This window comes from Macadamia integrifolia, chromosome 8, assembly GCF_013358625.1.
Source record: "Macadamia integrifolia cultivar HAES 741 chromosome 8, SCU_Mint_v3, whole genome shotgun sequence".
NCBI lineage: Eukaryota > Viridiplantae > Streptophyta > Magnoliopsida > Proteales > Proteaceae > Macadamia > Macadamia integrifolia.
The window spans coordinates 27,310,691-27,325,268 of NC_056564.1; the positions used below are offsets into that span (position 1 = coordinate 27,310,691).

General features: G+C 36.8%; 1 protein-coding gene across 1 annotated transcript in view; it reads right to left on the minus strand.

Annotated features, from left to right (window-relative positions):
* Nucleotides 1–14,578, minus strand: part of LOC122086853 — a 191,273-nt gene that overhangs the window by 158,177 nt on the left and 18,518 nt on the right. The window contains 13 exon segments of the mRNA XM_042655792.1: nucleotides 1,232–1,341; nucleotides 1,441–1,644; nucleotides 1,736–1,945; nucleotides 2,035–2,155; nucleotides 9,339–9,406; nucleotides 9,490–9,585; nucleotides 9,675–9,779; nucleotides 9,861–10,185; nucleotides 10,297–10,389; nucleotides 11,131–11,301; nucleotides 13,329–13,489; nucleotides 14,100–14,288; nucleotides 14,382–14,483. Of these exon segments, the coding sequence (XP_042511726.1) occupies nucleotides 1,232–1,341; nucleotides 1,441–1,644; nucleotides 1,736–1,945; nucleotides 2,035–2,155; nucleotides 9,339–9,406; nucleotides 9,490–9,585; nucleotides 9,675–9,779; nucleotides 9,861–10,185; nucleotides 10,297–10,389; nucleotides 11,131–11,301; nucleotides 13,329–13,489; nucleotides 14,100–14,288; nucleotides 14,382–14,483 (1,955 nt within the window).

Below are 14,578 nucleotides of genomic sequence, written 5' to 3' on the forward strand. Positions count from 1 at the left end.
TTTTTTTTTTTAGTACTTCAGCCTTAACCGACCCTCTCCGTAACTTTGCCCTCTAGGCTCTAAATGAAATATTTTCCAAGTGTTGGCCCTTATTCTCTCCTTATGCCTTGTGTTTAAATCTTGGTTGTGTCCCGCTTCGGCTTTACCCCAAGTACTTAGGTTGCATTCCAAGCATTTAGAATTCATAAGTACCAAGTTATTTGCTCGGCCTTAGTCTGGGCTCCCATCACAGTCGCGAAGTTACCCTCTCGGTCAGGTCTGCTCAGCCTTGGCCTTAGTCTCACTAGAGTTACAGCCTCATATTTCAAGGCAAAGTTGCAATGGGGTGCAAGGGCAAAACTACCAAGATATTAAATCAGTTACCCATAGGAGATAATGATGCCAAGGTTTTGTTCTACACCTGAGGCGCTGTTGTGACGTGCTCAATTAGTGCTTCAGTACATCTTATTTATTTTCTTTATATATTTCCTACATTTCTAGCTTATGCAGTTATACCATGTAGCCCTTCATATTCGAGTTGGATTTGCATGAACATTATTTACCATAACTAATAAAACTCTGTTGTCATAAAAAATGAAAAGAAAGGAAAATCTGGAAATATCTATGTAGCATACACACACATGTCCTGGGTCAACAGAAAGATCCAAAATTGATTCTTTAGTCATGTCTGGAATAAAAAAAAAAAATCAGAGTTTTTATCATTTGATGTGGCTAAGATAGATGACTGGGGCAAAATTTTGAGTATTTCAATTTCCATTTTAATAGGGTTCCATAAGGGACGTTATGAATCTTTGGAATTTCAGGAAATTTCAAATGGGTTAGAGGTTATCTTGTGGGATTTTTTGTTGTACTTGTCTCAGCTTGATACATAGTTCTCATGGAGCTGAGGCAAGCTAAAGCAATGCCAGCTGCAAATGATATTATAGAAACTTATGAGGATAGAAATGAAAAAGGGGGAATATCTATATCACATGGAGGGGGCAAGACTGGGTTTTAAAGTCTGGGTTGCTTGACACATAAGGTGACTGGTCACCTAGGACCTTGAGGCCCACCTTGTTGCCTTTGCAGTGCCTTGACAACTATGCTTGATTGCCAAATGAAAACAAAAGCTATAAATCAGATTCATCAAAAACTCAATGCTTCACAAATCCACATCAATATTTCAGTGATATCCTAAATTATTTTTAGTATGCAGACATAAGAAAAGTTTAAAAGGTATAGGATGAGAAACCTGATACACTGCTTGTAAGTTTTGGAACCAGGACTTTCAAGTATATAAAGAAATGCTCCCACCAAACAGAAGTATCTACGCTGCCAAACAGCTTCCATATTTCCAACGCCCTACCACCCACAACAAGAGTGAAAAACAGTTAACAGGACAGTACAATAGCCCATCATATTATACTACTATCACAAACAGGAGGGAAGAAAAAAAAAAACCTTCCAAACAAGCTGGGACAACCATCCCTCAAAATCAGCTTGATTCCAAGGGCGAAGAAAATCTGAGTTCCCATTCTCCTCACTCTGAAAGATCTTAGCGATTTGCATTAGCCGATGATACCGAGCTGGAGAAAAGTGGAATCCTAGGGAAGGAAGATGTATAGCAAGTCTTGTTGAGGGGAAGGATGGATTCTGTGACCACATCTGTACAGTGGTGAAAATCAGAAATTTTACCATAGGTTGAGACATCGTTATGCATAGATATATGAGAATCTCTCTCTAAGAAAGTAATGACCTGCTGAAGCTTTAGAACAATCCCACACTTGTCAATAACTGGTAAAAAACTAATATCATTTGAGTTCCCAGAACTGGATGATGATGTGCCCATAGGATTTTGACTCCAATGATAGTCACCATCAACTAGAAAAGCAGAGACATCACTCAAACACAAGTTGAACTGCATGTATGTATCCATCTCCGCAGATGAGTCAAATTGAGAGTCATCCTGCAGATATGTAATGAACTTACATCACCATCTGACGCATACGGAATACAAATCAAACAGCATTATCAGCACGATGCTTCTAAAATTACCTGTGTACGGAGCATCAAGTTTCCTAAATCAAGCATAAGTTTAGTTGCATGACAATTGTCTGGACGGAAAAAAGTCGGAATGGTAATCTTGGGAGCTGCAATATCCAAGTCCAACAAAAACCTGGCAGCAGCTGAATGTGAGAAGAAACTAGAAATTATAAATATAATAAGAAAAATACAATTCCAACTCTAAGCTTGTTTCACGGCAAAACATGTCCATATCACATCACATGCATGTACTTGCAATATACCATGGGCTTTCCATTTGAACACATCATAAATTTCCATAACATCCGTTAAAATGTTACTACAGACACACAGAACTTTAGTTTTTAATGGGATTGATGTAATAGCACATGGTGACTGAAGAGAGAAGCATCCTACAGTAAAATGATATTATTGAGTTATTTACCCCTAAAAAAAGGTATTGAGTTACCTATCCAGCTAGACTAAGATCTTGTATTTGGAGTTGTATCGAGAAAGTCATAGCAAAATCAAATATCACCAACCAGAATCTATGGAGAAGAAGAAGAAAACTGAGGGAGAAAGAGAGAGAACACGACAGGAGTAAATGGGAGAGAATCCTATGCCATGATAGAGTTCCAAATCTATTTCTATTGTGGTCTAGAAAGTCAACAGGCAAAAGGAAACTACAAGTCTATACAACTACACTTCAACTAATTATATTATATTCAAGTAACTGAATCTTAGTAGAAGACATAATAAGAGTAATACAATGAAGTTAATAATAAAAGAAAGTAAACAAGTAGAAGCAAATAACAAATACAACTCAACTCCCACTTAACATAACCCAACGATTACTACTCAACAGGGACACACCCCCTCACGGTAGTAATCTTTAACACACACCCTCAAGCTGAAGTGGATATATATGTTGTAATATGGGGTAATAAGGGTAGAAGTGTCCATAGGGGCATGTGTCTTTGTATTCATAACCCTATAATTATAAATAAAGAGGAACTAATGTCATGTGACACAAGCCTCATTCTCCCAAAGTCCATCATGGTATCAGAGCTGAGATCCACATTGGGATTTGAGCCCTAGAGTCTCTCTCTCTCTCTCTCTCTCTCTCTCTCTCTCTCTCTCTTGGTTTTCCTCCCCTCTGCGACTCGATCCCCTCTCTCCCCTTAGTGCCTTCCCAAGATCGGTCAACCCTAATTGCAAGTATGGGCTCTAGTTTTCACTCCTCCCGTGGAGGTCTTCCACGTACAAGTGATAGTTCTTCTTCTGACAAGGGTCCTATTAACCCTCTGCGACTCGATCCCCTCTCTCCCCTTAGCACCTTCCCAGGATCAGTCAACCCTTATTGCAAGTATGGGCTCTGGTTTTGGCTCCTCCTATGGAGGTCTTCCACGTACAGGTGATAGTTCTTCTTCCGACAAGGGTCCTATTAACTGTGAGTATTGTGGGAAGGAGGGCCATACCGAGGCATTCTGATGGAAATTACATTGTCGCCCTGCCAAATCAGGGCGGGGTCGTGGCAGTGGAAATCAGAGAGGCAAATACCACTGATGTTCTAACAGTGCACCTAATGGTACCGGTTCAACTGCGCCCCATGATGAGATCTCCTCTCCTGCAGCAAATCATGACCAAATTGGATCTTTCCAAAGCTTCTGCCAACTCTTCCTCTTCCATGGTTGTGTCCAATTCTCATGTTTTTGTTCGAGTATCTACTTCTGTGGTCATACTGCTTCAATGGCTTCTTCTACCTGGATTATAGATTCAGGTGCTACTGATCACGTGACCGGTTCTTCCAATTTATTTCTTGAGTATTCTCTTTATTCTGGTAGAGACAAGTTAAAGCTACTGATGGTAATCTTTTTCCCATGGATGGGAAATGTTTAGTCCAGTATTCTCCCAATTTGTCTCTATCCTCTGTATTACTTGTTCCTAATTTTTCAACCAATCTTATGTCAATTAGTTGTTTAACATCTAATCTCAATCTCAAAGACACCTTTTATCCTTCCCAGTGTGTGTTTCAGGATTTGGTGACAAAAAAAAATGATTGGTTGTGGAGTGCAAGGTAGGTTGTATCTACTTGAGGTTGGTCTTACTTCAGGTCCAAGTTCTTAATCAGCTCCTCAGCCAGACTCTGCATTGGCATTTTCTACGTAACTCTTTTGGCATCGTCTATTGGGTCACCCTCCATTAGGAACCTTAGCTAGATTTTTTTCCAGCTTTATTTGACACATATAATGCGAGTAATTTTTTTGTGAAGCATGTGTGTTGGCTAAACAAACTCGTACTATTTATCCTAGTTTAAATAATAGAAGTGATGTTCCTTTTGCTTTAATCTCACCATGTTTCTGTTACTGGGTATAAGTGGTTCATTACTTTCATTGACTGTTGTTCTTGCACCACCTAGATATATTTGATGCGCTATAACAGTGAGGCCTTTCAGTGTTTTAATATTTTCCATATCATGGTTGAGACTCAGTTTCAGGCCACAGTTAAGGTTCTTTGCAGTGAAAATGGTAGGATGGTGCCTTTCAGGATTACCTTGGAGCTAAGGGAATTCCAAACCAGACTAGTTGTGTTGCCATACCTACTCAGACTGGTGTGGCACAACGGAAGAATCGTCATATTTTGAAGGTTGCTCGCTCCCTGATGTTTAAAATGTAGGTTCCTCCTTAATAATGGAGTGACGTTGTTCTCACTGCTGCACACTTGATGATTAACCAGATGTCCTCTTAATTACAGTTCTGATCTCTTCTCACAGCTCTTCTAGGAAACTTTACCATTATCGTGCCTCCCAATGTATTTGGTTGTGTCTACTGTGGACGCAATCACCATCAGCATGGGAAATTTAATCCTTGAAGCATCAAGTGTATTTTCCTAGGGTACTCTTACCACTCAAAAGGGGTACAAATGCTATCATCACCAACCCTTCGCTGGTTTGTGACCATGGATGTGATTTTTCATGTACAAAACCAGCCTTCCAGCAAGTCTAAAATTACTCAAATCTGAGTTGTAATAAAATTATGTTCCAGTCAAACTTATTTTTTTAAGTGTGAATGACGTTAAATTCGCCTAGATGAAAATAATATTTTGAACGTAAAAAAATAAATAAATAAATAAATATTTTTTATCACACTTATGGTTTTTAGAAATGTTTTATCATGGTAAGATTTATAAAAATTTCAGAATTGAGAAAAACCCCAACATTTGAAAGTTAAAAATTGCCCCTATAACCAAAATCCAGTTTTCATTCTTGGACTAGGGGGTTAATTCTCTATCCTTTTGGAATTTGATTTTGAAACTATTTTTATTGGATTCAAATAAGGGGCCTATTTGCTTACTTATAAGTTTACTTAAATGATATTTTGCGTAAATAAATGTCATACGAGGGTCTTGCTACCAGGCGACAGCCAGTGCACTAAGGAAACAGTCGCCTAGACCCCAGGCAAAACACTTGGATGCCTATGAGACGCTTAACTATGATCTGAAGACACCCTTCTAGGGTTTTGTAGGAACCCCTAGGAGAGACTCGATCAGCATTGGGCCCCCAACCTTGGGCTGGTAAAAATGTAATACCCCACCTATACATGTGTATGGGATTTTATGGGGCGTAATAACATATTAGTATTAATAAATATAATTATTATATACTAATACTTCAACAATTGAAATTAAGGGAGGAGGTTAGAAGAGATGAGAGAAAGAAGGGATCGAAAACCACGTAAGGAGGTGGTGGCTAGGTTTGTAAAAAAAAATAATAATAACAATAATAATAATAACAACAACAACAACAACAACAACAACAACAACAACAATAATAATAATAATAAAGAAGGGGCGGTTACAACTCTATAGTATAGGAAAAGAAGATAGAAAGAGGAATAGAGAGTGAGCCGAGGGAAAAAAAAAAAAAGAGAAGAAGAGAAATTTAAGGAGACAGAGGAGGACGGTGTAGGTAAATTGTTTATATTGTTTTGATTTAGTTTTAATCTATTAAGAAAAAATTGAGAAAATAGGAAAGAGAGGGAAGAGAGAAAATAAAGAATGAGGGAGTATTCGTTTAGTTTAAAAAAAAAAAAAAGGAAAGAAAGATTTTGAAACGTTGTGTTTTGGGTACTGAATATCTTTGAATGGATCATGATGTTGAGAGTAGTTTCTGTTAATAAATAAAATAAAAAAAAGAGGGAAAGAAGGAGATATATGGAGAGAAAATAGGAAGGAGTGTGAGAGACGGGAGGGTGCGATTGTATGAGTGAGAGAGAGAGAGAGAAGTTGTTCTTTTGTCTTGATTGAAGAAGTTGAGAGAAAATAGGAATGAAGATAAGAAAGGGTATTAAAATAAAATAAAAGTGAGAATGAAACCAATTGGGTTTCTTATAGTGGGAAACGCCTAGAAAGTAGGGAACAACCTTATACACGTGTGGAGACTTGGAGAATGAGTTAAATAAACAAATGATTAATTAGTGTTTAAAAGAAATATAAAAGGGTTAGATTTTATGTCAATTTACTAAATAAAATGGAATGCTAAAAGAATTGTTGCTTGTATGTATAGGTAGTGGTACTCTTGGGTGAGTGGATCGTCTATTGAAATTTTCGAATAAGTAGATTGAAGGTAAGTGGAACTTGACATATTTCACTAATGTATTTATGCACCTATTTCCTTATGTTAATTCATGTATGGATTTATCGTAAATGAATTTGAATGGTGCTATGATAATATGGAATGCTTCTATGGATGAGGTTTGATTTAATGAATGATTTGTATAAATGAAAAGTTCAAAAAGTGGTTATGATTGTACTTGAGAATTGTATTTGAGAATGTTCAGGGATACGTTTAAAGAAATAGAACGAAAATAAATGAAATGATGGTTGATTATGACAGGACTGCAACCCTTGCCAATATGAGTTATGTGTTGGAAGAGGCATAGATTATGTTATGTTCCTCGCTTAGCCGCGGGATGCTCTGCCTAGCCAACGGAATGGCCCATCTGGGATGGGATGAGATATGATGTACCACCTAGCCCGTGGTTTCATCATGCGTGCCACCTAGCCTGTGGTTTCGCGTATGTGCGCCACCTAGCCCGTGGTTATGAGGCTGTATTGTGACTCTATGATATATGAGATGCCTCTATGATTACAGTTGGTAGTATACCTCAATGACTTAAAGGAGGAATTCTTGATTTTAAAGTTAAGAAGAGTATTTCTCAAATACTCCCTAAACTGTTTACAATAGTTCATAAATGTTCTGACTTATTATGTCTTAAGTCAAGAAAAGGTTATTTATGTATTTGAAAGATTTATGGATGCCTATATTTTTGTATTGTTTGTGATTATGCCATGTTCTATCTTATTGGGCCGTGTAGCTCACTCCATTATTTATTTCCCCACAGATCACTAGAGGTGTGGCATGGCTCAGAGGAAGAGCTGTTTGAGCAGATTTTTGTTTACTTTTTGGAACTATAATAGAAATGTATATATTTTGTTGTAATTTGTACCTGTGAGAACTTGCTATGTGTAATAGTGAATTTTAAGTCGAATGTAGTAGACATAGTTAACAAATGTTCTCTATAGTTAGTAGCCATCAATACTTTGTTATTGGAAATGTTAATGCTACTATCCTTAATATCTAAGATGTTAGACAGATAAATGGGAAATTCTGATGTGGTTTTTGGTAAGGTCTAACTATTAGATTTTATTTAGAATTTGTTATTAAAGATTTAATGATATTTTTATCATTGCCCGTGAGGGCAGCACCATTCCTGTTACCCGAGGCTTGGGGCGTTACAAAAAATCTCTCAAATTAACACTAATTCTGGTTGCCTTCGTATTTCTTTAACCCAACATCTATTTCAGCATCTGTTTGGGGGTTTTGTTGTTGTAGAGAAGACTTCTGAAGAGTTTCTGGATCAGTTGGACAGCCAAAAGTCCACACGATCAAGAAAAAGATACTAATTTTACAGCTCAACTTTTGAAGATCGTAACTTTCGATTCGGGTGGAATTACAGGAGCCATGATACCTTTTTGGATACGGCATCTAGTGCTCTACAGGCTGTTAATGAATAGAAATAACAAATTTTCCAAATTCGCATGTTTAAGGGGTGTACCGGGCCTCCGAAGTTATGTGCATGATTTTAGCGTAGTAGTATCATATTATAATTTGGGAGAAGGTTATTAAAGCCTGTTTGAGAAGAGAGATGCATATCTCAGTGAACCAATTTGGCTTTATGTTAGGAAGATCCACAACAAAAGCTACCTACTTATTGAGGAGGCTCATGGAAAGATATAGAGATATCAAGAAGGATATCAATATGGTCTTCACTGGCCAGGAAAAAAGCCTATGACAGGGTCCCTAGAGATTTAATCCAGCATATTCTAGTGAAGAAAGGGGTGTCACGTAAATATGTAGAGATAATCAAAGACATGTATGAGGGGGTGGTGACTAATGTGAGATCTATGAGAAGCCTAGGCAAGGAATTCCCAATTACGATTGGGTTACATCAGGGATAGATGTATGGGATCAGCTTTACTCCACCAAAAATAACCAAAACAAACAAAACAAAAACACGATTCACAAACAGGGTATGGATTTTGTCAAGGGTTTTAAGAAAGGGATTTGAGAAGGAATCAAGGAACAAGTAAGAACCACTGATCCAGGCGAACATTTTGCTCTGGCAGCGGTGAGCTTGCTCTGGCAGTGGTGAGCTTCATTCTTCTTTGACAGGAGTAGAAATATAGTGGATGACCTTAGGGCTTAGGCACTTATTTTGGCATCACAGAGGTAAGTATAATAAATATTTGTATTTTTTATGTCTTTTTTTCTTTATATTTATAATTTTGTTTCATAATTATGTATTTATATTATATGTTAATATGTTATGATATTTGATGATTGATGATTGATGATTGATGAAGATGAACTTAGTTTATTCACTTTATTGATTTGTTTTCTTGACGAATATCTTACATTGGTATGAATATGAACCTTTAATATTTATTTAACATATGAGTAATAGAATTGAACTAGGATTTGCGCAAAATAGATTGGTTTTATAAAAAAATTATACAAGAACGCTTTAGTCGATAAGGCGACGCTTTATGCCTGCCTTATCGCTAAGGCGCTCCGAAAGACCCTCAAACGCCTCCGTCGCCTTACCGCCTTAAAAGCTATGATCAGCTCTACATCTAGGAAGTATGTCCAAGAATCCATCATCAACTAGTAACTCAAAAATTTCTTTCATTTATTCTCCAAACATTTAATGAATTAACTGAATGAAGATAACCAATTCACAAATACAGATAAATATAACTTCAAAATTAAAATAGACCTCATTTGATCCTTCAACGCTCTGTTGACTTGTTGCTGAGCAGTACGCTTGACTCCATCAATTGTCATCTTCACAAAGAACACCCACAATCAATACCTATATATATATATATATATAATCACTTAACTCAGACACAAGTATCAACAAACACCTGTACAGCAGCCACAGTTTCAACGGCTATGGTCTGACTAACAACAGTGCTGCTCTCAAAGAAGGTGATTAGTTGGTCAATGGAGTCCTTCAGATACTGTTAGACAAAAAAATAATCATATATTTCATCAGTAAATGACCACAAACCAACTCAAAGTAGCAATGAAAAACAGGAGAATAACATACAGTCATGTAACATGGAGAAGCTTTTGCAACCAGACTCCAATCCACATTAGCATCAAAAGGCTTGTATGAAAATATACCAACTAAAGAATTATTCATGGTAGCACTCTGCAAGGACATAAGATAAAGATTGAGGTTGTAAGCACAAATGCAGTAAAAATGTATGCTTTCAGAGCAAAAGATTGAAACCTCTGCCAGGAGCCCGTTTGGTGATGACAACAGATATGATTCCAACTTCAGCTCAAAAACTTTTGCCTCTGAATAAAGCTTAACAGAGCAATCCAAACCTTGACAGGATAATTCAGCAAGACATTCCTGAGCCTCAGAAATAAGCTTGGAAGCATTACGATTCATGTGAACCTCCAAAGAGGTATGAAGTATGTTTCCCCTGTCTTGAGTTGTTAGCAACTGCTCAGAATCACTTTCTTTGTACCCAACAATTTTATTTAATCGTTCCCAGTCCTCTTCACTGAAATGCAAAGGTTCATTTTCATCCTTCATGGATTGTTCAGTCCTAAAAAACAGCATGTATTTTGTCACAAATATCTAAAGCATCATCAAGAACAACAGAATGAGAAGAGCATTAAAGAATAAAGAGTATAAATCTCAATGCAAAGTCATTTACCATCCCAATGACCACCAAGATTTCTTTGCTTTCTGCTTTCTAATATTGTTGCCTGATTCAATTGACTGTTCCACAAATTTGCGAGCTAACATCCTGCAGAAATAAAAGAATCCAGTAAATTACAGCTCCAATAATGAAAGTAAGTTTTAAAGACCTATCTTCCTTCTCTTCTTTTTTTTTTTTTTTTTTTTTTTTCAGGGTTTGTGGGAGAGAAAAGGAAATGAAACAGAAAGAACTTTCATTGTAAAATGTGAACTTATCGCTGGTTCTTTTGGTCCTTCAAAAATAAAAAGAAAGGCATCCAATGGTAATTGGGCCAGTCATATCTTTTTCTTTTCTTTTTTCTTTTTTTTTTTTTTTTTTTTTTTAATCTATTCTTTATGACATACTTGATTTTATTCTGGTAATATAATTACAACTGTGAAATACAAAACAATAGCAAGGAAAACTGTGATGAAACCAATGGTTTACCGAAACAGGTTGCTCACCTTCAGAGCACAATATCACAGAAGTATACACAGAAATCAGAAAAATTACAAACTCTGATATCTGGATTTCCTGGCTACTACCCTTCAGAGACCAATATGGACCAAACCTCTTACAAGGAATGCTCAAGATGCATAGTGGTAAGCAAGTGGACCAACAACGCAATCAGAAAATTCAAATAATATTTTTTTCCGAAGATGCTCTGAATTATGAATATAAAATCTCAGTAGAACAAAAGCATATTAAAATCAGGTATACCGTATACCACGACCCCAAGCAGTTTCTTCTACCATGTTGGATACAGAAATTTGAAACCATATCCAAGCTGGTTTTTGTGCAAAGACTTACCTCCACCGTAGAATGACTTCAATATCAAGACCACGATCTAGTTCCTCAATTTCTTTGTTATCATCAACCACCATTCTATTGACATCAGATTTCAGTAGCGAAGCATAAAGAGATATATATCTCTTACATAATCTTGCATACTTCAGTACCTGTTCCCAAGATAGCTTTCCACTGCCACACAGAATGGCATTCTCAAAAAAAATATAGAAACAAGAAAACATCCAATTAATAAAGAATGTCTATACAAGAAAACCCAAAGTTGGCAGTGTTTCTTACAAAAAAAAAAAATATATATATATATATATATAAGAAATAACATAGAAGTTCAAGGAAATCCATGAAATTATTTAATGTTTTATTGAAGTCGATGAAAAGAAATATTAGATGAAAGTTCAAGAAAACTTGTATAATGAGCATAGTTGTCATGGTGATTAGGCAACCCAAAGTGCTAGACTCTTTGGCTTCAGCTTTGCCAGCCTCCACATCTGCTCCCTCCACTGCCTGGGTTATTGAATTTGGTGCCACTGATCATATGACTGGTATGTCCCAGTGTTATGATTCATATTCTGTTTGTTCTGGTAGAGATAAGGTTAGGGTCACTGATGGCTTCCTTTCCTCCATTCTTAGTAAGTGCAGTATTCATGTTACTTTTCTATTTCCCTTAAATTGTTGTATCCCATTTTTCCTTCTCAATGTATTTTCAGGATTTGATGACAAAAAGGATTATTAGCAGTGGACGAAAGGGCTCTACCTTCTTAAACCCTGCATGACTATTTTTCCCACAGCTAAGCCCTATGTGTGTGGTTTTAGTGACAGCAATAATGTGGATTATGTGATACTTTGGCATCAATGTTTAGGACATCCTTCTTTTGTTGTTATGAAGGAAATAGTTACCACATTTGTTTTCTTCTTCTCCTTCTTCCCACGTTTTCCAATGTGATTTATCAAACAATATTGTTCTTCTTATCTCATGGTAATAGAATTGTTAATTTCCATATTGTGCATACTGATGTTTGGTGACCCTCTCCCACTACATCTTTATTTGGTTATCACTATTTTGTTTCAATTGTTGACGATTGTTCACGTACTACTTTGGCTTATGTGCTGAAACATAAAAGTGATGCCTATGATACCTACCATCTCATCTCTTCTGCTTTCTATTTTACATTTCCTGTAACAGCAGTGTCATTCAACCTCAAAGTAGCCTTTTTTCTCCAATAAGCCTCCATCAAGTAACTAAATCATTGCAATAGCTTGCTCACATCCACCCTATCGTTCACCTATGCATCCACCATCTAAACCCTAACTGTCGTACTATCTAACAGACTTTTAATTTTCAGTCCCTTCTAAACAGACCCTCTTTCCAGCAATTAAACCACACATATTTCAGAAAACCCTGATGCTTTTTCACCTTAGTCCATCCTACTCATCCATTATTCCATCTAATCCATAACCCCAAGTTTCCTTTTTAGTGTTTTATACTTTTCTGTAACTAAAAAGCAGGCTCTCTCTCTCCGACTTCCACTATAAACTAGTTGACCTGGGCTTTGGTTCTACTCATTAAAGAAAGTTCTAATTGTGAAACCCTAGTTCTATATCAAATTTAATCCAGTAGCTGTCCTACATCAACTGCAACTGAGAATCATCATGAACCAGATTGCAGGGTAGCTTAAAGGGCTAACGAAAAACAAACATTATGGCCTTCTATTTGCAAGCAACATGGAAATCAGAGAATTACTGACATTAGGAGAAACTGGTTCTTTTTTAATAGACAGATCAGTACAATTCTTCTGGCATAGCATTCAGTTGGGTAGAGGTATAATAGAATTTCTTTATAGTAAGATTCTTGCCTTACCAAGAGAGATTTAAAATAAATAAATAAATAAAATAAAAATTAAATTCAGTTGCCTACCATCTTCGCAGATCCAACTGAACAGTGATTCTTCAACTTAATTATTGAACTATTAAAACCCCAGAAAATCTGAATAGGTAAAATTTAAGGAGAGTGATTACACATAATTTCAAAGACGAATATGGACTATATTAAGTTTTCACGAGTTGAAGTATTTCAGTCAAACAAGCTGATAAATTTCCTTTTTTTTCTCTTTAACCATCCTAATAATCAGTACTAATAGTGTATGGTACCATAAAAGAGATCAGTTTCCAGAGATGACAGAGACGAATATGGACTAGAATACCTTGCCTCATTCAGCTGGTCAGAGACAGCTTTGTAAGCATACTTCCACCAAGATCTAGGATCCGATTTTACTGGGACGAGTGGCCGATAGTGAGCATATCTCAAGCGTTTATTAAAGGCAGCAAAGTTAGCAGCCATTTTTAGAATATCCCTGTATCCATTCTGCATTCACAAACCCAGTATTTGTTTAAGATCCATGGTGAGCATGAGACTGCAGTATTTAAACAAAAAAAAATGCTAGGGGCAGACCTAAAATGACTGTAGGAGAAGTAGTGACGAAAGACATGCATAGTTTAGGTATTGTCCCAGGTATGACCATGAATAGAGCTGATTTGGAGGGTAAGGATCCATGTAGCCGATCCCAGTTGGAGCCTTGTGCACTGTGTTGCTATTTTATGTTCCTCTCCTATTACTTTACCATTCATTTTTTGTCTTTGCAAGGATTCATGTGGCCGACCCCATTAGTTGGAATAAGGCTGAGTTGTTGTTGTTGTTAGCCATTAAACTATTCAGGCCTACAGTCAGGCTGTCCAAGAGCAGTCTGACAACAGGTCCAAACGGATTTGCCTTAACTGATCTAAACAAGAAGGTATTCATATTATATATTAAGCATTGTCACAAAACAACCTCTGTCATGGTGTGAAGTGTTTTGCAATGTGTTTTTCAAGTCCAGGAAAGCCAAATATGATTTGGATCTAAACAAGGTAAAGGACTTCCCAACAGACAATGAAAAACTTTATGTATCCATTGAAAAAGTGTAGAGCAGATAAACCTTTGACAAACAAAGAGTAACATCATCCAAGTTAATTGTTGCTTTCTGCAGAGGTTGGCCTGTACTTTTAGATTCATCTGCCCGCAGCTTTGAATACTTAGCATTCCCAGTCACTGGCTGCAGAATGTAAGTGTGCTCTTCCACAAGAGAGCCAGCTGATTTGCCACTTCTAGAACCAAATGTAAAGACCTGAATTTGATGGAAGTCCTAAGAAATTGATTGAGCCCAACATAGAATGTACTCAGGAATACAGATTGTGACAAAAAACTGGCATATGCATACCTGACTCCACTCTGAAGGAAGCAAACCCTCCCATGATTTGTCAATGTGCCATGGATGAAAATCAGAATCCAGATATAAAGCCAACCGTTCAAGCTCCACTGACTACGGGAAGAAATCCAGAGAGTAGTCATCAACAAATCATGATCAGACAAAATTCAAGTTCTTTTTCTTTTTCTTTTTTCTTCTTTTTTTTTTTG